The 23,253-nt window shown below is 42.6% G+C and overlaps 1 protein-coding gene across 1 annotated transcript in view; it reads right to left on the reverse strand.

Annotated features, from left to right (window-relative positions):
• The window catches only part of CFTR (CF transmembrane conductance regulator), a 163,516-nt gene extending 144,306 nt beyond the window's left edge, over positions 1-19,210 (reverse strand). Inside the window, exon 1 of the mRNA XM_088457430.1 lies at positions 19,158-19,210. Coding sequence (XP_088313556.1) covers positions 19,158-19,210 — 53 coding nt within the window. The remainder of the gene's footprint in view (positions 1-19,157) is intronic.
• Positions 19,211-23,253: the final 4,043 nt, after the last annotated feature.

Here is a 23,253-nt window from a genome sequence, read left to right on the forward strand (position 1 = left end):
ATTCCCATGATTTGTGCCTGGTTTTTTTGGCTGAATGTGAACAGGAATGCCATCCGTGGGGGCTGTGTATACTGATTGCTTTGGAAGGGCATCCTGTCAAGTTGAAGTTTACATTTTTTTTTTTTTTAAATCATTCTTACAATTCTGTAACAAATTTATAATTTTGTTCCACAATTAAAGAGGAAGGGGGCAGACGCTGGTGCTGTCTAGCTATGGCTCGGGGGCCCAGACTTGTCTTCATCCTCTGCAGCGTCCTCTGCTGTGTTGCCTGCAGCCTAACACTGCTACTAATGGGTTGCTGATAAATGTTCCTTTGCAACAGCCTATAGATGGAGTAAGCATACTTGCCAACGCTCCCTCATTGTCAGGGAGACTCCCTGAAATAACAGCATTCTCCCTCTCTCCCTGAAGAGTCTAGCAATCTCCCTCTCTCCCTGAAGAGTCTAGCAATCTCCCTGATTTTACCTTACCCCATTATGTAGCTGTTATATTAAAAAAAAAAACAGATATATACATTCCAATTGGATCATTAGTATAATTTCCCTGCATTGGTTATAAGGCACAATGATCCCTATAGCTACATGTATTTTCTGAAAAGTATCAGTGTGTTTTCATCAACAAGTAGATCTTACTGACTGCTTTGGGGCTCATTTACATTTGGATGTGTCAATGTTATGACATGCCCCTCAGATGTAGCAGTACACGCCCACTTTAACTCCGCGCTCATAGGTGTTGCTATCACAATCTCCCTGAAAATCTTTTTCAAAAGTAGGCAAGTATGGGCGTAAGGGTTTCTTCAGAAGCAGCGGTAAGCTAGGCTGTGATGGATAAAAAAGGGATGGGCTAATGAATAACCAGTGGTGTTTGTGTGTGTGTGTTAGGGGGGGGGGTTATTGATAACAATAAGTCTGAGGGTTGAAAAGTTAAATAATTCAGGTGGTGACCAATGAGGATTTAACAGGGGGGCTGCAGTCCCTAGGTAAATTCCACAACTGCAATTCCCATTTTGCATTTAGGGCGCGATGTACTAAGCATCACAACGTGAATGTGGTACATGCTGCCACTTATCGGTATATACCAATGTTAGTAACGCCAGGTTGCACCTAGAAATGTGATTAAAATCGCAAAGGACAGCTCTCCCGATAAGGTCTGTTCTTAGCAATAGAGGGACTTCCAGGTTTATAACCCAGTAGTCCCTCTGCACATGCTTCGTATGACGTGTGCCGCGGGGGGAGCTGTGAGGGATCTGATTGGATCCCACTCACAGCACTCTGAATGCACTTCAGGCTTTAGTACTTTCTGCCCATACTGTACGTTGATGCATATCTCAACTAAATGTGAAGACAATCATGTGTATGAGACCTTGATATAAGATTTAGGTCCAGTTAAATCCAGTAATGAAACTAATGTTTTTAGATAGCAACACACTGTATATACCATGTTTGTAGTAGCCACAAGAATATGTCTGTCTGATTGTTGTCTCTAGTGTTTACATAAAAGCTTTCCAAAGAGTAGTCTAATAGTGAAACAAATGATGCAATGATTTTCTTTCCTCACTACCCATTGATTTTATGTTCATTTACAATGATGTGTAACTGTTTATATTACTCTCGTAAACTTCACAAAAAGTGCTAAAATTTTGATGTCAATTAAAAACATGAAGGTTCCCAAACACTGCTCCCTGACCTTGTGTTTCAGATATCAGCTGCTGCTAACAGCACAGTGTGTGCTCACTAAACACACTTGCGGTATAAAAATATTTAATAATTAAATACAATGTTTATTCAGTAGGATCAACATAGACCTAATACATTAAGAAAAGTATCTAAATGAAGCCGATATGACAATATATTGCATAGTCAGTGCTGTTTGTACAGATTGTTAAGACATTCTTTTGTGCAGGAACTAAATGATGTCTGTGAGTTTGCATTGTGAATGATTGTGCACTGTTTTGATGATTATATAATTGTTGAAAACATGATTATCAATTTCCAGATGTGCCCAGCTAGTTTGTTGTTCAAGGCGCGCCATTCAGGGCTCTGAGTCGCGCCATGGAACGTTACGTGATGTCTGGACTTGTGTCGTACTGTTGTATTCTTCAACTAAGGATACGCTACGGCATGTAATACAGCGCTTAACCGCTGGGTGGCGAGTGCTCCACTGTTGTAATTTGTACTGAATACCATACTGTTAAATTGGAAGGATATCACATTCACGCACTGTAAAGTATTTGCATGTTCACACAACCAATATTTTTAATATCACATACATACAGTAAGCTCTTAGAACGGGACGCAAATCAGTACACATATTGTACATATCTGTACAGTAGTGAAGTTGCCCGAGTTGTTATCACGGTATAACCAATACTGTAGATTAATGAGATGCACGCACAGCTTTCACTGAGATGGGATGAATTATTCTCTAATGGTGGGGTACTGTGTATATACGTACTAGTACTGTATAATATTTGGAAAGGAAGACAATTTTTTTATTATTAAAAACAGCAGCGAGTGGGTGGAGTGCACAAGGCTGAGACCGCTATGTGCCGTTCTTAATATAGCTGGCTTGTGGGCTAGTGGTTAGGTGATCACTTTGAAACAATGCTGGTCCCGGGTTCGAGCCCTGGAAAATAATAATTTTTGGCACTGTCGGCTCTGGACACTATAGTAAAACTACTGTAGAAGTGTTGTTGTTTAAAAGGCTGTTTAAAAGTAAGGCATTACAAACTGATTGTGCATTTAAAAAGTGCAATCTTGCGTCAATGTCTGCGCTGTGGTGGCTGTCAGCTCCGAGGGGTTACAATGGGATTTCTGGCGCATGCCCAGTGTAGGGGTTACAATGGGATCTGTGGCGCATGTCCAGTGGAGCCAAGCCATACGCCATGCCCAGTTGTCTGTATTACTACTGTATGCGGTTGAATTTTCACACTTGCGCCACTCTCTGCGCTGACTACTGTATAGTCATTTCATGACTTCAGAAACTGCTAGTGAGCTCTGTTTGAGAGAATCTCTGTATTACAAATTGACTGTGTGTTTAAAGTGCAAACTTGCGTCAATGTCGATGCTGTCCCAGACTTGTACACAATAGTGATTTCATGAGTTCAGTAACTGGTTGTGGGCTCTGTTTGAGAGAGAGGTGTCTGTATTACAAACTAACTGCGTGTTTAAAGCGCAAACTTGCGTCAATGTCAGCACAGTTGGCACTGTGGTGGCTGTCAGCTAGCTCTGAGGGGTTATAAATGGCATCTCTGGCGCATGCCCAGTGGGAGGGTTGCAATGGGATTTCTGGTGCATGCCCAGTGGAGGGGTTGCAATGGAATTTCAGGCGCATGAACAGTGGAGCCGCTACGTAGCTGTGGCGTAAGGAAGTTCATATACTGTAGTAGTAATGTGCATGCCCGCCCAGTGTGTCGGGAGTCACACACAATGGAGCCACTCCATACACCAGTCGAGCTACTGTACAAGGAGGCTTACTACACGTACAGTACTGTAATTCGCAGCCATCACATCACATACATGACAGATGCAATTCTTGCTAAGACAGGCTCGTGAGCAAGGGGTTAGGTGAACCGCCTTGCTAACACTTCCTGTCCCACCTGTTAGAGACCTTGATAATTTTTTTTTTTTTTTTTAAATGTTCACTACAGTAGTTCAGTATTGTTATCCAACCCTTACTAAACTCAACACATTATACTGTATATGTAGATGTGCCCAGCTATTGTACAGTAGTTTGTTGCTCCATACACCATGTAGCGCATTGCTAGTTGCGCGCTACGCTGTGGCATATTGAGTCTCGTAGCACTGAGCCTGCCCAGTTGTCTGTATTACTGTACATACTGTACTGACTGTGCACACTTGCAGTAATGTAAGTACAGTACTGTCGGCACTGTCCCGGATTTAGACATTGTAGTGATTCCATGACTTTAGGAACTACTGTAGTATAGGGTTGAGGCATGTGGGCTAGGGGGCTAATGCCTAGTCTCACTGCTTGTACGGTCTTCTTATCCCGCGGGTTCGAGACCTTTAAAATAAATGTAATTTTTTTTTTTAAATCTTCACTAATACATTATCCACAAATCCTGGCATTTCTATGCTACTTTATACCACTGAGTGCTCAAGAAAGGGGTGTATGGTGCTCCAATACAGTACCCACGTACAGCACAAAGCTAGTTGCGCTACAGTATGGCATACTTACATTGGCGCAAGTGTGCAATTTCAACCGCACAGTCAGTGTGTAATACAAAGCTTAATGATTTAAAACTTTATTAGACATTCATCTATCGCTTTATTATACATTCCTGATTCCATGTGGAAAACGCTGTACTACTGTATAGTGTACTGAATCACCACTTCTGTCAGACAATCATCCGGCGGTGATACAGAACATGCATTGGAAATCAGATGCATGCGCTATGTAGTTTAGGAAAAGTGACACCTGGTGGGCAAAAAGTTGATTACACATTATGACTTTTTTCCAGTGCTACGCTACGCTACATTACGAAACTTTCTGTGTGGCGCAACTCATGGCGTGGTGTGTGGCGCACCTTGCATGGCGCGCTACATAGCGTATGGAACAACAAACTAGCTGGGCACATCTGTAGATATAATTTGGAAGCATATAATAGTACTAATTAAGCGGACATGGACACAGAAGTGCTTATTTTTCCACTAAATGCACTAAATTACCATTAAATTCTGAGCAAGCATACTTTACACTTTGGTAAGTGATGACATGCAAGGATCCAATTTACCTAAGTATGTTTTTGGAGTGTGGGAGGACACCCATGCAAACATACAGATGTGTCCTTACAGCGTCGTATCAGAACGGCAGTGTGCCCTGTGCTGCACTGCCGGTCCTCTCGCTCCCCCCGCCCCCCTCCTCTACCTGAGCGCTTACCTTTTCCTCTAGGGGTAGGGTGCAGGGCGGGGTTCTTCATCAGCGTTGCTGGGATCCCGCGTAGCACTGCAGAAGGTCTCTTCCTGTAGACCTCGAGAGCTGGACAGTTCGTGTCGGTGACGCTGAAGGATTCCGCCCTGTGCAGAAGCACCGGCCACACCATCCTCCCTACGGCTCTGTGTCCTTATACCTCAAGCCTCAATACTCCTCGCAAAGCGAGAGGACTGGCGTGAGTGAGCCGCTAGGTCCCGTGCAACACTGCTAGGGTTAAATTTACTAAGATTCGAGTTTGGTAGAGGCTGACAATCTCGGATGAGTTTAGGCACGTTTTTCATCTCGCAATTTTACTAAAGACAAACTCGGCTGAGTTTGGGAGAGAGTTCTCTCTTCTCACTCGTAAAACTCGGGTGAGATTGCAAACTCAAAACAATCTTTTTATGAAAAAGATGCAACTCAGGAATTTACCAAGAATCGAGATTACAATCTCGGGGTGAGATTTAAGCAAACTCTCAGAGAAATTGAAGTTTCAAACACTCTACCTCCTGAGCTGCGAGTTTTGCAGAAACATACACAGATCAGTGTGATTTGTGTATCTTTCTGCATGTGTACCTAATTTAAATGTTTTATATAAAGAAAAAAAAAAAAAGATGTAGGGTCCCCCTCCAAAAGCATAACCAGCCCCATCCGCTAATTGGCTGGGACCCACGTTTAACCAGCCAATGAGTGGCCGCTATATGTAAACCGGCCTCAGATTGGCTGGCGGGCCATGGAATTTCCAGAGGATGCCCGTGCCAACACATACCAATACTTGACCATATGGGTTCAGTTACTTGGTTTGTTATGACCCTTGGTTTGTTATGTATAATACCCCTGGATGCTACGGAGAGTAGCGCGAGGATGGAGGTGAGTATAGGATCTTTATTCCACGTACTCCAAACAGATTCTAAGTAGGAAAAGTGGACCGACCAGCTGGCACAGGTATTTGTGAGTGAAGTAAGTAGGTGTGTAATAAAGTTTTACTTTAGATGGTATGTGTGTACTGTTTTTTAACTATTTATTTTACAGTGGAGGTATGGGTGCTGGCTGTCTGCTGGCACTTGTAGTTCCACAAGTGCAAAAGAGCAGGCATGCTGGCACCTGTAGTTCCACTGTAAAATACAATAGTTTATAACTATTTTCCACATTATTACCCCCGTACCCACAGCCCAGGGGTGCGGGGAAGAGCCCCAGGCTTCAGCCCAAGCATGGGGTTTCAGGAGAGGGGGGACCAGGTGATATGATTACATTTTATAGTTAACAATTTAACCACCAAACGATGCAAGATACATCATTTGGTTGTTTGTTAGATTGCACAGTGTGTATGCACTAGATCCTTTGCCCGGGAGCTCAAGGGAATTTGTTGACGACATTGCATAGTTTGCAAGTCGTCTAGTGTGTACCTAGCATTAGTCGCAATGCGATGTGACTAGGACGCACCAGGAAACTGCACTTTTTAAATTGATATGCCACACTTACACAGTATACCTGTGTCCGATTGAATCTGTATACAAAATACACTTGACATGGAAAAAGCAATGACTGCTGCATTGTAGCAATTTATATATAGATTCAGAAACTCAGTCACACACATACAAACAAGTGTTACATGTCAAATTAATCAATGCAGGCTCCTGGTACAGGACCTGGCGTGCTGCGAGGGGTTGTTTAGCGCAATGGCAGCAATAATCAGAGATGTCCAGTAATGATCCAGTGTGAAAATTATATATCATGCCACCTACCTACTCTTCCAAACTGTCTGAGAAACTTCTGAATTTGTGGAGAGTCCCCCAGACCCTCGGAAGAGAAGTTAGCCTCCTTTTTCTATAAGAATCATATGTTAGTCCTGTACCCTCTTCACAGACCCGCAAATTGAGGCAATATGCTGTGATAGGGTAGTGCCTAATGACACCATGCACCCAATCCCACCTCCATCATCAGGGCACCAAGAGGGGGGGAGTACTAATTACCCGGGTTTGTTGGAGGGGTCTGGTTCCTCCGCCACCCCCTCCTTCCTCTTACCTGTCGGTAGCCTTTATCCCTAGTCCAGCACATGCTGCTGTGTGGTGGACTGCAGTGGGGCTAGGGAGGCTGCAGCCGCTGAACAGCAGCAGTCTCCTGTGCATGTGAGGGAGTGGTGCAGGGAAGGTATGCACATTACCGGCGCCAGGATGCCGGTCAGAATCCCGGGACCGGCATCCTGAATGCTAGGATGCCGAAGGTAAGTAGTGAGGTGGGGAGGAGGGTTATGGTTAGGTTTAGGGGTTAGGGTTAGGCACCTGTGGGGGGTGGTTAGGGTTAGGCACCAAAGAGGAAGGGCTAGTGATAGGGTAGGGAGAGAGGGAGGGTTAGCATACCGACCAACAAGTGTCGATATGTTAATACTGTCGGGATCTTTGCATCGGGATTCTGACTGCCAGGATGATGACTGTAGGTATTTCATACCGATTCTGCAGGGAAGCGGCTGTGCAATACCGTGCAACTAAAATGCAAATGCAGCAGGAGGCGTCTGTAGAAAATAGCTGCCTCCTGCATGCATCTGCAATCCGAGTGCTGCATCTGAAGATGCAGCATCGGATCACCATCGTGTTCATCTCAATCATCTCGATGGTCGCAGCCCTTGGCCAGTCTGCATAAGCTAATGCTTACACAGAATAGGCATCAGAACTGGTCCACAGGGCCCAGGAAGTCTGCGTCCGAAGACGCAGACCCTGGGCAAGCCTACAAAATGGGGACTGCATGCCCCCTTTTTATAGAATGGTCTTGGTCTCGGCCCCCCAAATGCCACAGCATGTCAATCATGCTCCGACTAATAGGGATGGGGAACTGTGAGCGATCATGTAGGAACCGTTCTGCACATACGCAGAATAGGCCCTTTACATGCGCAGAACCCCAAATATTGTTTTTGTATGTAAACCATGCTTAAATCTGAATCAGGCCCCGTATGATATAAGTCGGTAACTCTGGTGCTTAGGCATGTTAGAGCTGAGATGCCCTGAGATCAGAGAGTTTTCGGTGTGCTGACCATGTCACCAATACAAGGAAGTGCTCATAAGTGGGAAATACAGAGACAAACTGCAGATAGATCCAGAGCAACTTTTCCACTGGTCCACTTCTCCAATCTTTTCACTGCTTGACACATTAACCCTGAATCCAAAAGTTTTTTGTATCCATTTTGTCTGGCATTTGGTCTATGTCTGGGTGCAGTAACCTTGCCTCTTGTCTTTGGTGTGGAGAAAAAACATTAGTGCTGTTGAATTAGAGTTCTGGAGCAGAATAACCATACAAAAAGAATAAAATTCTCAGGTTACTGAAATGCCCACAAATAGTATTGTAATGTAATTTATGTAATTTTTACTGAAAGATAAAATGATGGATATATTTGGCTTACAGACTTGCCAAATAATAATAACAATTTATATGTGTAAGCACTTTACGGCAGCCCGAACTCGCACAAAAGTGCCCGCAGCCCCATGGTGCAAATTCGAGCTTGGTGCGGGCTGCAAGGGGTATGAGTTGATATCGTTGCGTGGCAATGGTAACTCGCACCCTTTGTCAAACGGATTAAGAAATTTTTACCTGTATTGAACAGATATTAGGGCCGATACAGTGTATGTCGTAATTGCTTCTCATTGCAAGCACAGAGGGAAATGCTATTTGCTTGTATGCAGAAGTGTACGGGTCCCTGCGGTTGCACCGCCTCATCAACATGCTTGATTGCACCTGCACCAGCTGTATACTATGTAGGTGCAAAAGATCAAGGGTGCCGAGGGGGGGGAGCAGGTACTACTTACCCAAGCCCGGGCCGGTTGGAGGGGCCTGGCAAGGCCCTGGCTCAGCGTCCGCCCCTACTGCTCTACCCACTACCACTGCAGCAGCAACGGCACATCTGGCAAGTGTGACCATAGTGGTAGTGGGCAGAGAGATGTGTCCCCCTGGAGCCGCCCCCCTTTCACCTGAGGCTGCCCCTTCTTTGCAGTGCCATGTACAGCAGTTTATTGGGTGTGGCCACGTCTCCCCGTAATTGCCCACGCTACCCCCAGTACCTGGGCTCCTTACAGCTCTTAACAGCCAAGCAAAAGATACATCTGAAAACAGGTGTAGTTACATGAAGCCACAACTCTACATTACCCACAATTCAGTTAACACACTCTCAATGAACTTAGCCTATGTGTGAAGGCCCCGTTACCACCCTTCAGTCACAAAAGGAGATGCTACTTAGTTGATTACTACTGTGCATTGCCCTTAGTAGTGCGTGCGGGACTCGGGAGCATGTTCAGCATGAAAACACGCAAGACCAACTTTTATTCACCTCTGCATCAGCCCCTGTAACAATAAATACTGACAAATTCAATACGCCTACATAAAGTTTGACTTTTATTTAATACCATTTTTATGAAGCCACCTGTCTTATTTTTGTAAGCATAAATACACATTAATGTTATAGTTTGGCAACTTGCAAAAATAATATCATGTTGGAAGAACCTTACATAATTTTTCTGTGACATGTGCCAGCAAGCAAGTGCTATATTACAATAGATTGGACCTCCACTTATTTTTATAAGCTGTAATGTTATAATGGTGCACTGCTGCTCCTCTATGTTCCCTTAAACACAACTTTAATTAGATGTAGTACACACTAGGAAAACAAATACTAGGGCCCCATTTATCAGTGAAGGTAAACACCAGCACAATTTTCCGTTTAGTATCACTGTGATACAAATGAAAAATCCACTGGTATTTACCAATATTTTCCCCTCCGGCGAGGTCCCGAGAAGTCCAGCAAGGTCCTTCTCCTCGGCGAGGTCCTCTGCTGGCAGCCTAATGCTGGCAGTGACGGGGGTCTTGTGAAATGTGCAATGGTCCATCTGTGCATGTGCATGACACGGGAACACGGCAGTGCATGGAAAGCTTTGCTGAAACCGGAAAGGCAGCACCAGGTCCCCAATGCTGGCAATGGGGACTGCATTGATAAGATGGCAAGAGCGATGCTGTGACAGACAGTGGTAATCTTGACAAGCAGTGAGCATTTTGGGGGTGGTGACGATGTAGTGGTCTGAGAAATGCAGATGTGTCTGTCAGTTTGAACGCCGTACGCATGGGTGGTACATAAATTAGTCAGTTCGATTGCATACGCAGTTTGAGTACTCACTGCGTGCAACGAGGTTAGCAATTTCTAAGTAAAGTCAGGGCTGCTGTAATTCTGCATGAGGGGCCGTTGGTACTCAATGTTATAGATGTTTATGGAGGTTTGCAAGGTATTACGGATGTGAGATAACGGTAGTGGGAGGCAGTAGGCTTCTCTACGCTGGCAGTGCGACGGCATTGCGATAGCATTCATTAGCATATTTTTGCAGCAGATCTGCGTGTGATTACAGAGCTGCAATCGCAATAGCGATCCTTAATGAATCAGACCCATAGTTATATCCAGTTCCTAAAATCTGGCAAACAAGTCTCCTATACCATCTTGCACACAAGTATTGTTTTACCATTATACTTGTTCTTACAGCCTCCATCGGTCCCAGCCGACACCTCCAACCATCGAACCCATCCGATGCTTACAACATCGGACTCATCAATTAAGTTAATCAATATCGGTCCCAACCGATCTATCAATTCATCAACATCGGACTCATATCATTTAAGTTCTTCAATTCTTCACCATTGGTTCCAACTGATCAAGTTCATTAATTCATTAACTTCAAATTCAAATACATCAAGTTCTTCAATTCATCAACATCAGTCACAAACTGATCCAGCTCTCAAACCAGTTTAATCGGTCCCAATCTGATTCTGCCCATTCCTTCAGTATTATATCTCCAGTCCCATTCCAACCTGCTGTGCAATAATTATAATTATATTTCTGTCCTTGCCTTCAGGCCCATCATCCACTGCGTATCTCTACCTCCTCACATCAATACATGAGGAGGTCCTGGCTCAAACCACCGAAGTTCCTTCACGCCTCTCTAATCTCCTCTTCAGCCTCCATGCCTGTTCCAACCCAAACTAACCCTCAGACGTGACACCCATAACACGCCCATAAGACAGACCATCTCCATGGGTGCACTAAGCCACCTCTATGTCACTGAGCAGAAAAATTTCTGAGATGTCTCCCGTGTGCCTGAATCGCTACTCCGACTCTGTGCGCTCGCTAACTGGATGTATGTGCAGTGTGATATAGAGGCATGATCAGAAAATAAATCCCAACATCAGCAGAATCAGGCCATATATGTCACCTTTTCAGTAGCTTAATTAAAAGTAAATCTGTTTGTGATATGTATTAAGCTTTAATTGTACTGGGAAGCAGGGCCGGCTTAAAGGGGGGCGTCAGGGGCGATCGTCCCTGGGCCCCCACATCTGAAGGGCCCCCACACCCAGCCATCAGGGTTAAAGTGAACCGGAGGAGACGGAACCAGTTCCGCCTCCTCCGGACACCTAACCCCGGCGCCGCAGGGAGGCACCATTGACCAGGCGCCCGCTGAGATTGTAACCAGCGGGCGCCCGGCTCCCTACCCGCAGCAGCAGCCAGAGCCGGAGGCTAGAGCTCACTCGTTCGTCACATTTAATAGGGGCCCCCACATGTTTGTTGCCCAGGGGCCCCCACAGACCTTAATCCGGCCCTGCTGGGAAGACTTTATTTTTAAACTGACTGGAGGGACATTGATGAATACCCCAGTCTGCCTCTCATCAACCTGATATGACTGAGTATAGAAAACAATACTTTGCACTCAGCTTCTATACATATCAAATGCTAATACAATATCTCAAGATCTGCCAAGGTACGGAAACACAGCCAGATTAACTATCTGGCACTTCTGGCAAATGCCAGAAAGGATTATGGCCAAATAGGCCGGACCGGCTGTGAAAAGGCCTGTTCAAGTAGCTCCACCTCCTGGCACCATGATCAGCCAGCATACTTAGACTGGGGCACAGGTACTCACTTTTCTATGCAGATGCCAGGGCCAATTAGAGACCCAGTCCATCCCTGTATGGAAACATATATGTGTGTATAAATGTGTATTAGTACACTCTTTATGTAAACTATTTTCATTTTAGATTTTTTTGTTAAATAATAATTTTGTAGCTTAAAATTCAAACAATATTTACCCACACCCCCCTTTAAAACTTTTAACAATATACAGAAACTAATTCTGAATTCCACCCTAACCTCGACCCCCCCCCCCCCCCAAAAAAAAAATAGATGCCTTCACAGTAAAGTATGACACTGCCAAACCCATTCAAGGTCATGCATCACTCAATTTGTGCCTGAGAAGGGCTGTGATTCTGCATTGCCATTTCTAGTAGTACAAATGGTAACACTGTCACATGCCTGATGCAACTGCACGTGTGTACAGTATAAAATCTGGTCTAATGGAGGGTATAGGGGACAGGCCTCGTTATGTCTATGCAATGTGCTTGGGAAAAGCGCTCTCATACTACAATATATCATAGTTTCTCATGGAAACTCTGGTCAGCTCTCAGCTATTATGCCAGAGGCAAATTGTAATGCCCCAAAACATATTTTATTGACAGTTCTACAGTAGGGAACTTTGTTGGCAAACTAGTTCATATGGCAGAGCTGGCAAATCCTTACATTTAAAGTCTATTCTAGAGACCAGCGAGTGATAGATAGAGAAAAAACTTCATAGAGCATTATGTGATGACATCTTTATATAGCTCTAAATAACAGAACAAGTAAATGTAAAGCCTGTTTTAGAGACCAGCGAGCAATAGAGAGAAAACTTTATACAGCATTAAGTGATAACACCTTTGTAATATGTTGCTTTAAATAATAGAACAAATATAATAAGTTTATTTTAGTAGTATATTCTCATTGTAGTATCCTGACAGCAGAAGCAGTTGACTGGAGGCAAAGAGGGGTACGGGAGGGAATGGGTCAAAAATAAGTTAATAGTGTTAGCAGACAAGTGGATATTCAGTACACCACCCCAGATAGGAGCCCCCCTCAGCACCCTGGACAGCAGCCCAGCCCACCCATCTGTAACAACTAGCCTGCTGTACTGTACACTGATTTATTGCTCTGCATTTAAACTGTTATATATCTAAATGCATTATACCATACATCAGGGCTGTAGCTAGGGTAGTGCAATCGGTGCCATGGCACAGGGCACCACAGGTCAGGGAGCACTGTTTGGACCTGTCAAATTTCTGTTTATTATCATTCTCACTTGTAGCTTCCTCTTATTTCATCCCCAGCATCTCCTGGCCTCCCCTATCTCTTCCCTGGCCCTTCCCCATGAAGCCATGGCCCTTTTTTGGGTGCATCATGTCCCTTTGAAAAATGAGGGGGGCGCCAATGCTCTTTCTGGCACAGGGCACCAAAACGTCTAGTTACGGCTCTGCCATACATAATTGTGATCTTTTTGAACTTTCAACTATTTGAAATTTGAAGGTAATGTAACTAATTGTAATGTAAATGTAATAAGGAAACCAAATGTGTCACATTTGCAAAATATTTGTCAAAATATCCCATTGTAACAAGTCTTGTTTTGATGAACTGTAAAAGTGTCAATGTGTTTATGTAAAGTAGCCTTTTATTGTGTTAAATCAGCTTCACTAACAAGAGTATCTGCTTGGCCACTTACTGGACTTTAGCTTTTTTTTGCAATTTGTATGCAATTTAACTGCATATATTGTCCTATCTTAGACAATTAATGCAATGGAAGAAGGAAAGCAATGCTTTGTTTTTAAAACAATGGGGCCATTTACAACCAGTAAGCACAAGACTTTTTGTCTTTGTTTGCGACATTTATCCCACTTTTTTGCACAGCCTTGACTAAAACTGGGTACACATTTAACGATTTTTTAAATGATTTGCCTGATTCTGACAGATCGGAATGACAAATCGTTAAAATCTCTAAATGTGTATGCACATGTCGTGTGGTGGGCACTCCCATGGAGTCGTCAGCCGCATTGTCAGGTCGGCCATACATGCAGCTCAACTTGACGATGCGGCTGACAACCCCATGTGGCGGGATGCGGCAGGGGTTGACATGTCAGGTGATCGGTCGTCCGATATGTCGGCCCATCGGCGGGGGGGGGGTAACCAGTCGCATCGCTGGGTACACACATTGTTTAGTGTGTACCCAGCTTTAGATTTATTTAGGTCTATAAAGCATTATTCTATGTACATAATGCACAAAGTTACAAAGTCAGGTCAAAGTACTACCTACTCTTGTATCTTTTTGCTCAACTTATTTATATTTCACAAGAAACACTGGATATGGTAATCTTGACAAGGACATCTGAGAGAAAGATGTAATCTACTTAGTACACCTGCGGACTAAACATCATATTCCAGCTGTGATGTCCATTAATTGGTTTGATATGGAAGCAAAACACATGAGCACCTATAAATCAGTTTACTGAAAATATCAGTCTAGGGCAGTGGTATCCAAACTGGGTGCCATGGACAGTTTAATGTTTTCAATACAAATTAGTTTTGAGTTTGGACATGCCCTACCCAAATCTAAGGGGTAGATATACTAATGTGCAGGCTTTTAGAAGTGGAGTTGTTGCCCATAGCAACCAATCAGATTCAACTTATCATTTATCTAGCACCTTACAGAAGCTAATAGCTAGAATCTGATTGGTTGCTACTTCTAAAAAGTACTTTAGTAAATATACCCCTTAATCTCTGTACATTTTAAATATGCCACACCTGCAGTGCAACATGGGTTTACCAAGGTGCAGAGCAACTTGCTTTTGACTGGACTTTATCACACTATTGTCTTTTTAAGTCTTAGTCATCAAGTTAAAATAAAATAATTCTGTGCAAGTTAATTGCAATGTCATTGGCACACTAGGCACAGGTACATTGTTCATGAACAATGACTGGAAATGTACCTGATACAAATAAGTATTAGATCACTATTATTCATTGTATGACCTATTTATACTTTACACAGCAAGTTGTGTAAGGCAGGGATTCTTAACCTTTGGGTTGGGACTGACAAATGAGGCACCATGTTGTTTATAGTATGTTTAAATAATAGGCCTGATTCTGGGTGGTTTTATAACACTTTCAAGTGTCATGAGCAGCAGCACATCTGACACAGATAAACCCTTTCATAGAGCTGGTCACTCCAGTGATATGCATACAAAGGTAGTGAACCTCACTGGAAGTGCAGTGTAAAGCACTTTTATTTGCACCAATATGTCTTGATATTTGCATACACCTCAAGATGCTTGCCTATTATCTACTCTCAGTATATGTCTCTACCCACTAGAAGTGTGCCTAAGTGTGTGGAGAGGCAGAAAAAGTGTAACCTTCACATCAAAAGTCCAACATCCTACCACTTTGGGGGAGATTTATCAAAGCTTGGTGAGAAATAAAGTGGAGAGAGATAAAGTACAAACCAATCATCTCCTATCTATAATATTTCAAATATGGGGGGTGATTCAGCTTAGGATGGAATTGCAAAGCTGCACATAAGCAACTTTGCAATTCCGTCCTAGCAGATATGCAAATGTAGCGGGAGGTGTATGATACCCCCGGCTGCATTTGTGATCCCAGCACTGCAACCAAGGTCACAGGCTGGGACAACCATCATGACCATCAATCGCGATGATGAATGGCACTGGGCCGCCAGTCAGCTGAGTGAGCCTCAGCTTACTCAGGTTGACCCGCTTGCCGGCAACTCACTGTATTCTGTCTGCCAGAAGCCTATCAGTCAGGAGCAGACATGTAATGGTGTGCCCAGTGCAGGGTTGTACCAGGGAATACAGCACCCTGTGGTGGCCTTGCCCCGTTTGCGCATGGTGGTGGAGGGATGTGAATGGGAAGCAGCAGGCTTGGGGAACAAATGTCATCTGAAAATGACGAATGATCCCGCAGTCAAGCTTGATTAATTTTGGTCTCATACTAGTGTATGCGGACAGTGGGCCAGATCGATCAGTGATATATCCAGCATTACCGTTATAATGAATGGCCCCCGATAATTTATACAAAAGTTGTTAATTTTCAGGCACTTTTGTATAAATTAATTGATGATGATATTAAAGACATAAACATGTAGTAACAAGTAGATCACAAAAAAAGATGAGAATGAATGAGAGGGGAAACAGTCACAAATTAAAAATAATAGCTAATAAGGATTACAAATAGTATAAAACTGTAGATGTGCTTCAAGCTCCCAGCATGGAATAAGACATCGATTCATCAGTTACGTAGTACCATAGGTTTCATGGCATTGAAAGCAGTTAATCACATCACTTCAAAGTTCAATAAAATTACCTGAAGATGGAGGTAACAAGACTTATTTAAGCATAGTAAGCTTAACACTAGACTTTTAAATATAGGATAGTGGACTCTACTTCACCCCTCAACAGAGCAGCCAATAATCTGTTACTTTGTGCAAGATTATTAAGAATTAATATCCAGGTCTGAGTGGGGATAACTAAGTATTCAATACAAGGACCCCATTTATTAATATCAGGAGGACAATCTGAATATTTAAAGATTTGATTGACAGCTGTAACTCTCACTAGATTTAATAATACTTATACCACTGTAACAATTTAAAATCAAAGCCTTGTGTAGGGAAGTGCAAGTTGTTGATGAAGACTGAGGGCCTGATTCACAGTTCGCTATGCACACAGCAGCTGCGCTTTGTGTAAATATGCTAATGCTGCAGGAGGCATCTGAGGGCAAAAGACACCTTCTCGTTCGCTATGTTTGCAGCCTCGGCCATCTGCGGAAACCTTAGGCAAAGTGGCCGTCTCATCTGCGTTGCCGAGGTCAGTAAATCTGCATCGGAAGATACAGACACTGACCTCGCCACTTATAGAAATGTTGGCGACATATACCCATTTTCGGGACCGCTACCCAGAACCGCCCCCAAACAGCCACAGCCGGTCAATCAGGATGCGGCTTAGGGGACACTGCGTGCGTGGACACTGGACCTGTTCTGCACATGCGCAGTCCACCCATCATCGGACTTGTAGGCAAACCATCGGTTACAGTATATTAATATTGTTGCCTTACTAAATGTCAACATCACCAGATCATCGTTTAGTGTTGGTTTAATTTAAACTGGCTGGAAATATGAAGCCGTTATTCTCAGTGGTGTAACAATGGATGTGCCCACCTTCAAAAATGATATCAAGGAAAGTCAGGTCACTAATAAAAGTTCTAAATGAGTGAAACCGCCCCACTACAACCCAATTACACCTCTTCAGTCAAAAAGTCATACATGGAGAAGTCACTAAAATACATACAACTCTGACTCGTATGTACTGGTGCACACATGGTGACAAAACATGAAAGATAGGCTCCCCAAAAGGTCTGTGCTCGGCTCTGCATTAGCTCATTCGTCTTTATGCAATCTCTGCTCTTTACCGCTTTCCTACAGGCCAACATTTAAGGGGCAAATATGCTATGCTAACAAATAATGAATACATATGGATTACCTGTGCATAATCAAATAAGCACATTGTAAAAGGTAAAAGGCAGTGCTGGAGAACTTGCATCCTCCTAAGCCAGTAGAAAATAAATTGCAAATTCAATATCAATATAATTGTTTTGTTCAAAAATTGAAGTAATTCCAAACACAACTCTAAAATCAATTGGGAAAATGCTGGTATTTATGGCAGGGATTTGCAACCATTGACCATTAGTACACAATAGTTTTACTTCTATTCCACAGGTCTCTTGACTGTTCTTAGTACAGTATCTACCAAAAGCATGTACTGTATGTAAATCACATGAACATTTCAGAAGTTTGGACAGCAGTGGTATATACTGTACTGCTGTCCAATACCCAGTATACTGTACTGCTGTCCAATACCCAGTATACTGTACTGCTGTCCAATACCCAGTATACTGTACTGCTGTCCAATACCCAGTATACTGTACTGCTGTCCAATACCCAGTATACTGTACTGCTGTCCAATACCCAGTATACTGTACTGCTGTCCAATACCCAGTATACTGTACTGCTGTCCAATACCCAGTATACTGTACTGCTGTCCAATACCCAGTATACTGTACTGCTGTCCAATACCCAGTATACTGTACTGCTGTCCAATACCCAGTATACTGTACTGCTGTCCAATACCCAGTATACTGTACTGCTGTCCAATACCCAGTATACTGTACTGCTGTCCAATACCCAGTATACTGTACTGCTGTTCAGATTCCCAAAATCAAATGTAGACAGCTACATAAAGGTGTACTGAGTGTAAAGGTGCTGCTCTACATTAAACAGTTAAATGCAATAGACATATCCCTAAATGTTTGTTTATGATAATTAATAAAAAGGAAGTTTGTTTAAATGACATGTTCTTTCTGTGATTATATTAAACACAGATATTACTATTTTTAAAATGCAGTACTGACAACAAATAATGTTATTAACAAATGGACAAGACGGTGATGTGTTTTATCATAAACCCACAACAAGCAACACAGAAGAAAACAATAGAGAGTTGGACATAAATACAGCTGTGTGTTATGACAGTAAACTATCAGGATGGTGAAAGAAAAGTGTCAGTGTTATGACCCACACAAACCATTAGAATGACCCTGCTTAAACCATACACACAGTTTATTTGAGTAATCAGCCTGCTCTTCTACACCACCACCTGACCCATGTAATCACATTTTGATTAATAACCAGATTATCCTTTCATCCATTTAATATCGCTATGTGCCTTTACTGTATGTAGAACATTTTCTAAGACTTTGCGTTCTCATTATTGGATGTGTTGCAAGATTACAGCACACATGTATTGTTATTTGTCAGCTAAACAATGGCAGATCTATAAGCATTGTATTATTTGCACAGAACGTTTACATTCTGCAAAGCTGAATTCTAAACTTTTGTTCTTATAATACAGATCTAAGGATTTGACCAAGAAGTCATTGATCAAAGGTCATTCATGTATTGTACTTATAAAAGTATGCCGTCCAAGATTTGCAGAAGTTATACAATGCCAGCTTTTATTAAGCAGAAAGGAGTTGGATATTGTCTGCTGTACAGTATTTGCTGTAGTGTGTGTGGCTTATTCCAGTTACAGGTGCAGCATAAACGGATCTGTTACAGCATCGGCTGCCAAATAGCTTTTCTCCCCTGCTCATTACTGGCATAAGCGAGAGCAGGACGTGAGTGGTGGACGTGCACTACCTGTGCTGAGCTGCCCCTGCCAGGACCTGCGCTGGATGGAACAGTGCTGGAATGCTGCAGCTCGCTGTCACTTACCTGAAGAAGAGCTTGGACAGGATGTTGGCTTTCTCCAGCGGAGATCTCTGCATGGTGACTTTTGTGCATGCACAGGATTTGTATCCCGGCACTGTAAGTCTACTCTGAACCTTCTCTCCCACCTTGTCTTCTCAGCCTTCTGATGTTAATAGACTCTACCCAGATTAAGAAGAGGGAAGCAAAGAGAGTCAGCCCAGTATTTCATATCTTCCTCCTCTTATCCCACTTTTTTCTCCTCCTCTCCCTTTCCCTCTGTTTAGGTGACACAAAAGGGGTGTGTTGCAAACAATTATAATACGAGTTCATTACCCAGGGCTTACTGTATTTTGGATCAGCAGAAGGTAATGTGCCCTGTGGGTGTTGGTATAGCTGAGAAGGTCATAAACACAATTGAAGGGGTAAACACAATTGACCTCAGGTCGGGAAAATACCATCATATTTTTATTTATTTATTTTTAGATATTTTAATTCATGACATCGATAAATAAGACAATTAGAAATAGTTGAAAAGTCCATGCAGGACATAAATCAATGAAACAAACCAAAATGAAGGGTCACTTAAGTTGCATGAACATACAAGAAAAAAGAAGTATATATAAGTAGAAAGAAGGTCAAGCCAAGGGCAGATAGTTGTTGGATTTTTAATGCTAGATAATAAAAATAATGAAAACCATAATACAAAAAAGGATGAAGAATAAGCAAGTGCTGTCAATTCAATAGAAACAAATCTACAGCAGATATTAGGGAGAAGAACAATGACATAGGAGCCGTGTAGGAAATGAATATCCCTTTCACACTGAGGGGCCCATTTATCAGTCATCACATTTGCAATGCGACCTGGGCACAATATTAGCGTATTATGCGCTCAAACCGCCCGGATGTATTAAATATCACCCACAGGGACAGGGGCTCCGACAGGATGTGATGCAATGTGCTTAGAGTAAAGTGACCGCATTGGTACTTTTTGCAATGTGTAGTCCATAGGCTACAGCAGCACAATGGAGATATCTGCTGCGGTCCCTCCATAATACATCTGGGGGATACTAATTATTTGCTGTTATCCCCAGAAAATTGATATTTTTCGGGGAATATGCTGCATATAGTTAATAATAAATGGGCCCCTGAGCTGGGATATGCAACCCGGGTCCTGGCTTGATGTAAAAGGGTAAATACAGGTTGTATGTTCCGGGTCCTCGACCAGGGTTATACCCGGGAATGACCTGGGTACTCTGCAGTGTAAAAGGGTGATCCGTGTTATTTTACCCGGGTTATGTTTACAAGCTGCTCATTGGCGGATCGAAAGTGTCCACTTTTCATATCTCATATTTGTGAGCCTGTAACATCTACTTTTATTTACTTTTATTGACTATTATTTTGCAGGGCAGACATGGGTGCAGGGAGAATAGCCTAGTTCCAAGGTGCAGTTTGAAAGGGGTATGAAGAGCTGTAACACGGATTGAACCCAGATCGTACCCAGGATTTAGGTGTGAAAGGGATATGACAAACTCTTTGTAGGACCAGATAGAAATAGGTACAAAAAGAAGAAAACTACAGAAAAAAAGGAAAAGTTAAAAGAGAAGGGAGGGGAAGAGGAGGAGGAGACAGAAGAGGAACGAAGCATAGTAGGTCAAATGTTGTCGCAAGATAAAGACTTAGCTGAACCTGGGCAGCAAAGTATTCATAAACTGGAACCATGGACCACAGATCTCATGGAATTTAGGAATTGTATTATTCTAGATACTAGTAATATATTCCATGGAAGCTATGAACTCAAACCTATTAAACAATGTGGTTTCTAAAGGCTATTTTCAATCCTTAGCAATTAGAGATTTGGCCGCATTGCAGCCGTGCATGAGTAAGCAGTAACAGGCCTTACTAATTGGGCGGTTCAGCAATGCATCTGCTGGATCCATGGGAAACATGATGTCCGTGAATCGTGTGTCCAGGCTGCAGTCTAGCATTGGTGGACACCATAATATTTTACAATGAATAATGATTAATCAGCTGCTCTAGTTTGATTCATTTTAAAAATCTTTTAAGTATTAACTTTGAGATTTACATTGTACTGTAACATGAATAATGTTGCTTTGGTGAGTACAGAGAGCAGACTTTTTACTTCAAGGGATCGATTTCATTAGCAATGCAGTACCCATATCAGTCAAACGTACAGTAGACCCTGAATCGCATATTTTAAAATGTACCCATAAGGGGCTGCAAACTAAACTGCAAAATTTAGGGGTGAATTCAGAACAAAATCGGGGTGATTTAGGTTGCCGTTGCAGGCATCCCAATTTTGTTGCATTGGTACATTGCAGGCATTGCCCACAATTCGCCCCCTTAATTAAAGTAACCCCAAAATAAATTCCCTGTTATTCTTATTAATTAAAATTACAAAACAAACTTCTGACTTCTTGATTACAAGTACAGCAGGGGCACAGATGGTCCTCATATATACAGTGTAGAAAGAAAAATATATGACGTTGTGATCTTACTGTTGTACTAATTAGTTGGCAATCCATAGTCAGCTTCTGTGAAATTTCTAGTTCAAATAAGTTTACAGGTGCACAGGTTTCTTATCTAGCATCTCAAATCTCCAATTAAAATGCTGCATTCGTAAACATGTTAAACACACTGACAGGAAAAGGACACTTATTGCCTCCATTATAGTGTTTATATAAAGTTGCTGTAAATGTGAAACAACAGAAAAATGCTGAAATTAGCCTAGTGAGATCATGTTACTATTATATACATAACAAATAAGTAAGGAAAATGGAAAAGGGAAAACAATATTATTATATGTACACATGTTGGAAATACACAAATGACTATAACAAGAGCAGGCTATCTTTTCTTAATATCAGCATATCTCCTACAGAATAAACGAAAGTAAAAACATATCTCTGTTATTACACTTTACTTACAAAGAACCAACGTATTTTGTACTGGTGTATGGAGAATGGAACAGCAACTACATCAGTATGCTGCTCATGTAAAGCCTATAAAAATACACATTGTCTACCTATCAGGAGGATCAAACTGAGGAGCTCATTCAGACCCGCTTGCTAGCAAGCGTCCGCTCGTTGCAGACGATGTTCGCTAATGTTTGCATGCATGTAGTTCGCAGTGCTTGTGCGCAAACTAGTACGAGCGATCGGGATGCGCTCGCTCGCCCTGCAAAGACAGCTCAGTGGAATGAGTGCCAGGAGAGGCCATTTGTGGGTGGTAACAGGGGCAGGCCAGTAGTAACGGGGGAGTGGAGTTGCGGACGCTGGCGCGTCAGAGTGTTTTCACAGCGTTTCTAGGGCGAGCATAATTAACAGGCAGCGTCAAAGTACACGTCACCTGGTTGAATATTACACTGAAGTGCTCACAGTGCTTGCGGTAGGGTACAGTCAATCGCAAGCGCTGCGGACAGATTCGATGAAACCGATGTACCGATGGTTGTATATACTTCCTGGAGATGACGTACGGTAGTGGGCGGCTAAAGACAGGCTGGGGGGCATCTATAAACACAAAGTGATCATTCGTCAAGACATAGTGGGCGTGCTTATGCCTTGCCATGCGAGCTGCTGCCTTGAGGTCACTTAGCTGATTTTCCATACGCTGGGAGCGAGCAGCCGCATCTTGCGAGCAGGTGTGAATGAGCTCCTGAGCCGAAAGTTTGGTTCAAACCATAAACTTAAAACTAGTAAAATATTGATTCCAGGCTACATCAGTGACACATAACTAAGCTATAACTTATGAGGTTATGCTGCTATAAAGTATTTATAATAGGTGTAATGAACTTCTGACTGACATACTGCCATGTGTAAGGATGAGAGCCAATACAATTCTTTTCTTTTTGCAATATATTTGTTTTATACTTAATTCCTCTTATAGCTATCCATATTTGCTCTACTGTTCTTCCTGGCGGTCTGGCACCAATATTAATCCTGAGTCTTTTGGAATAGATGTTTATTTATACTAATTTAATATGCATATATATGTGCACACTTGCAACACTGGAGATAAATTGTACTATAGAATGTTCATTCTTCTTTGTCCAAAGTGTTTGCCTGACTTTCCCATGCGTGGCATCTATTCACTCATCCAACCC

Source organism: Taudactylus pleione, unplaced genomic scaffold (genome assembly GCF_031769625.1).
Source record: "Taudactylus pleione unplaced genomic scaffold, aTauple2 ptg000041l, whole genome shotgun sequence".
Classification (NCBI taxonomy): domain Eukaryota; kingdom Metazoa; phylum Chordata; class Amphibia; order Anura; family Myobatrachidae; genus Taudactylus; species Taudactylus pleione.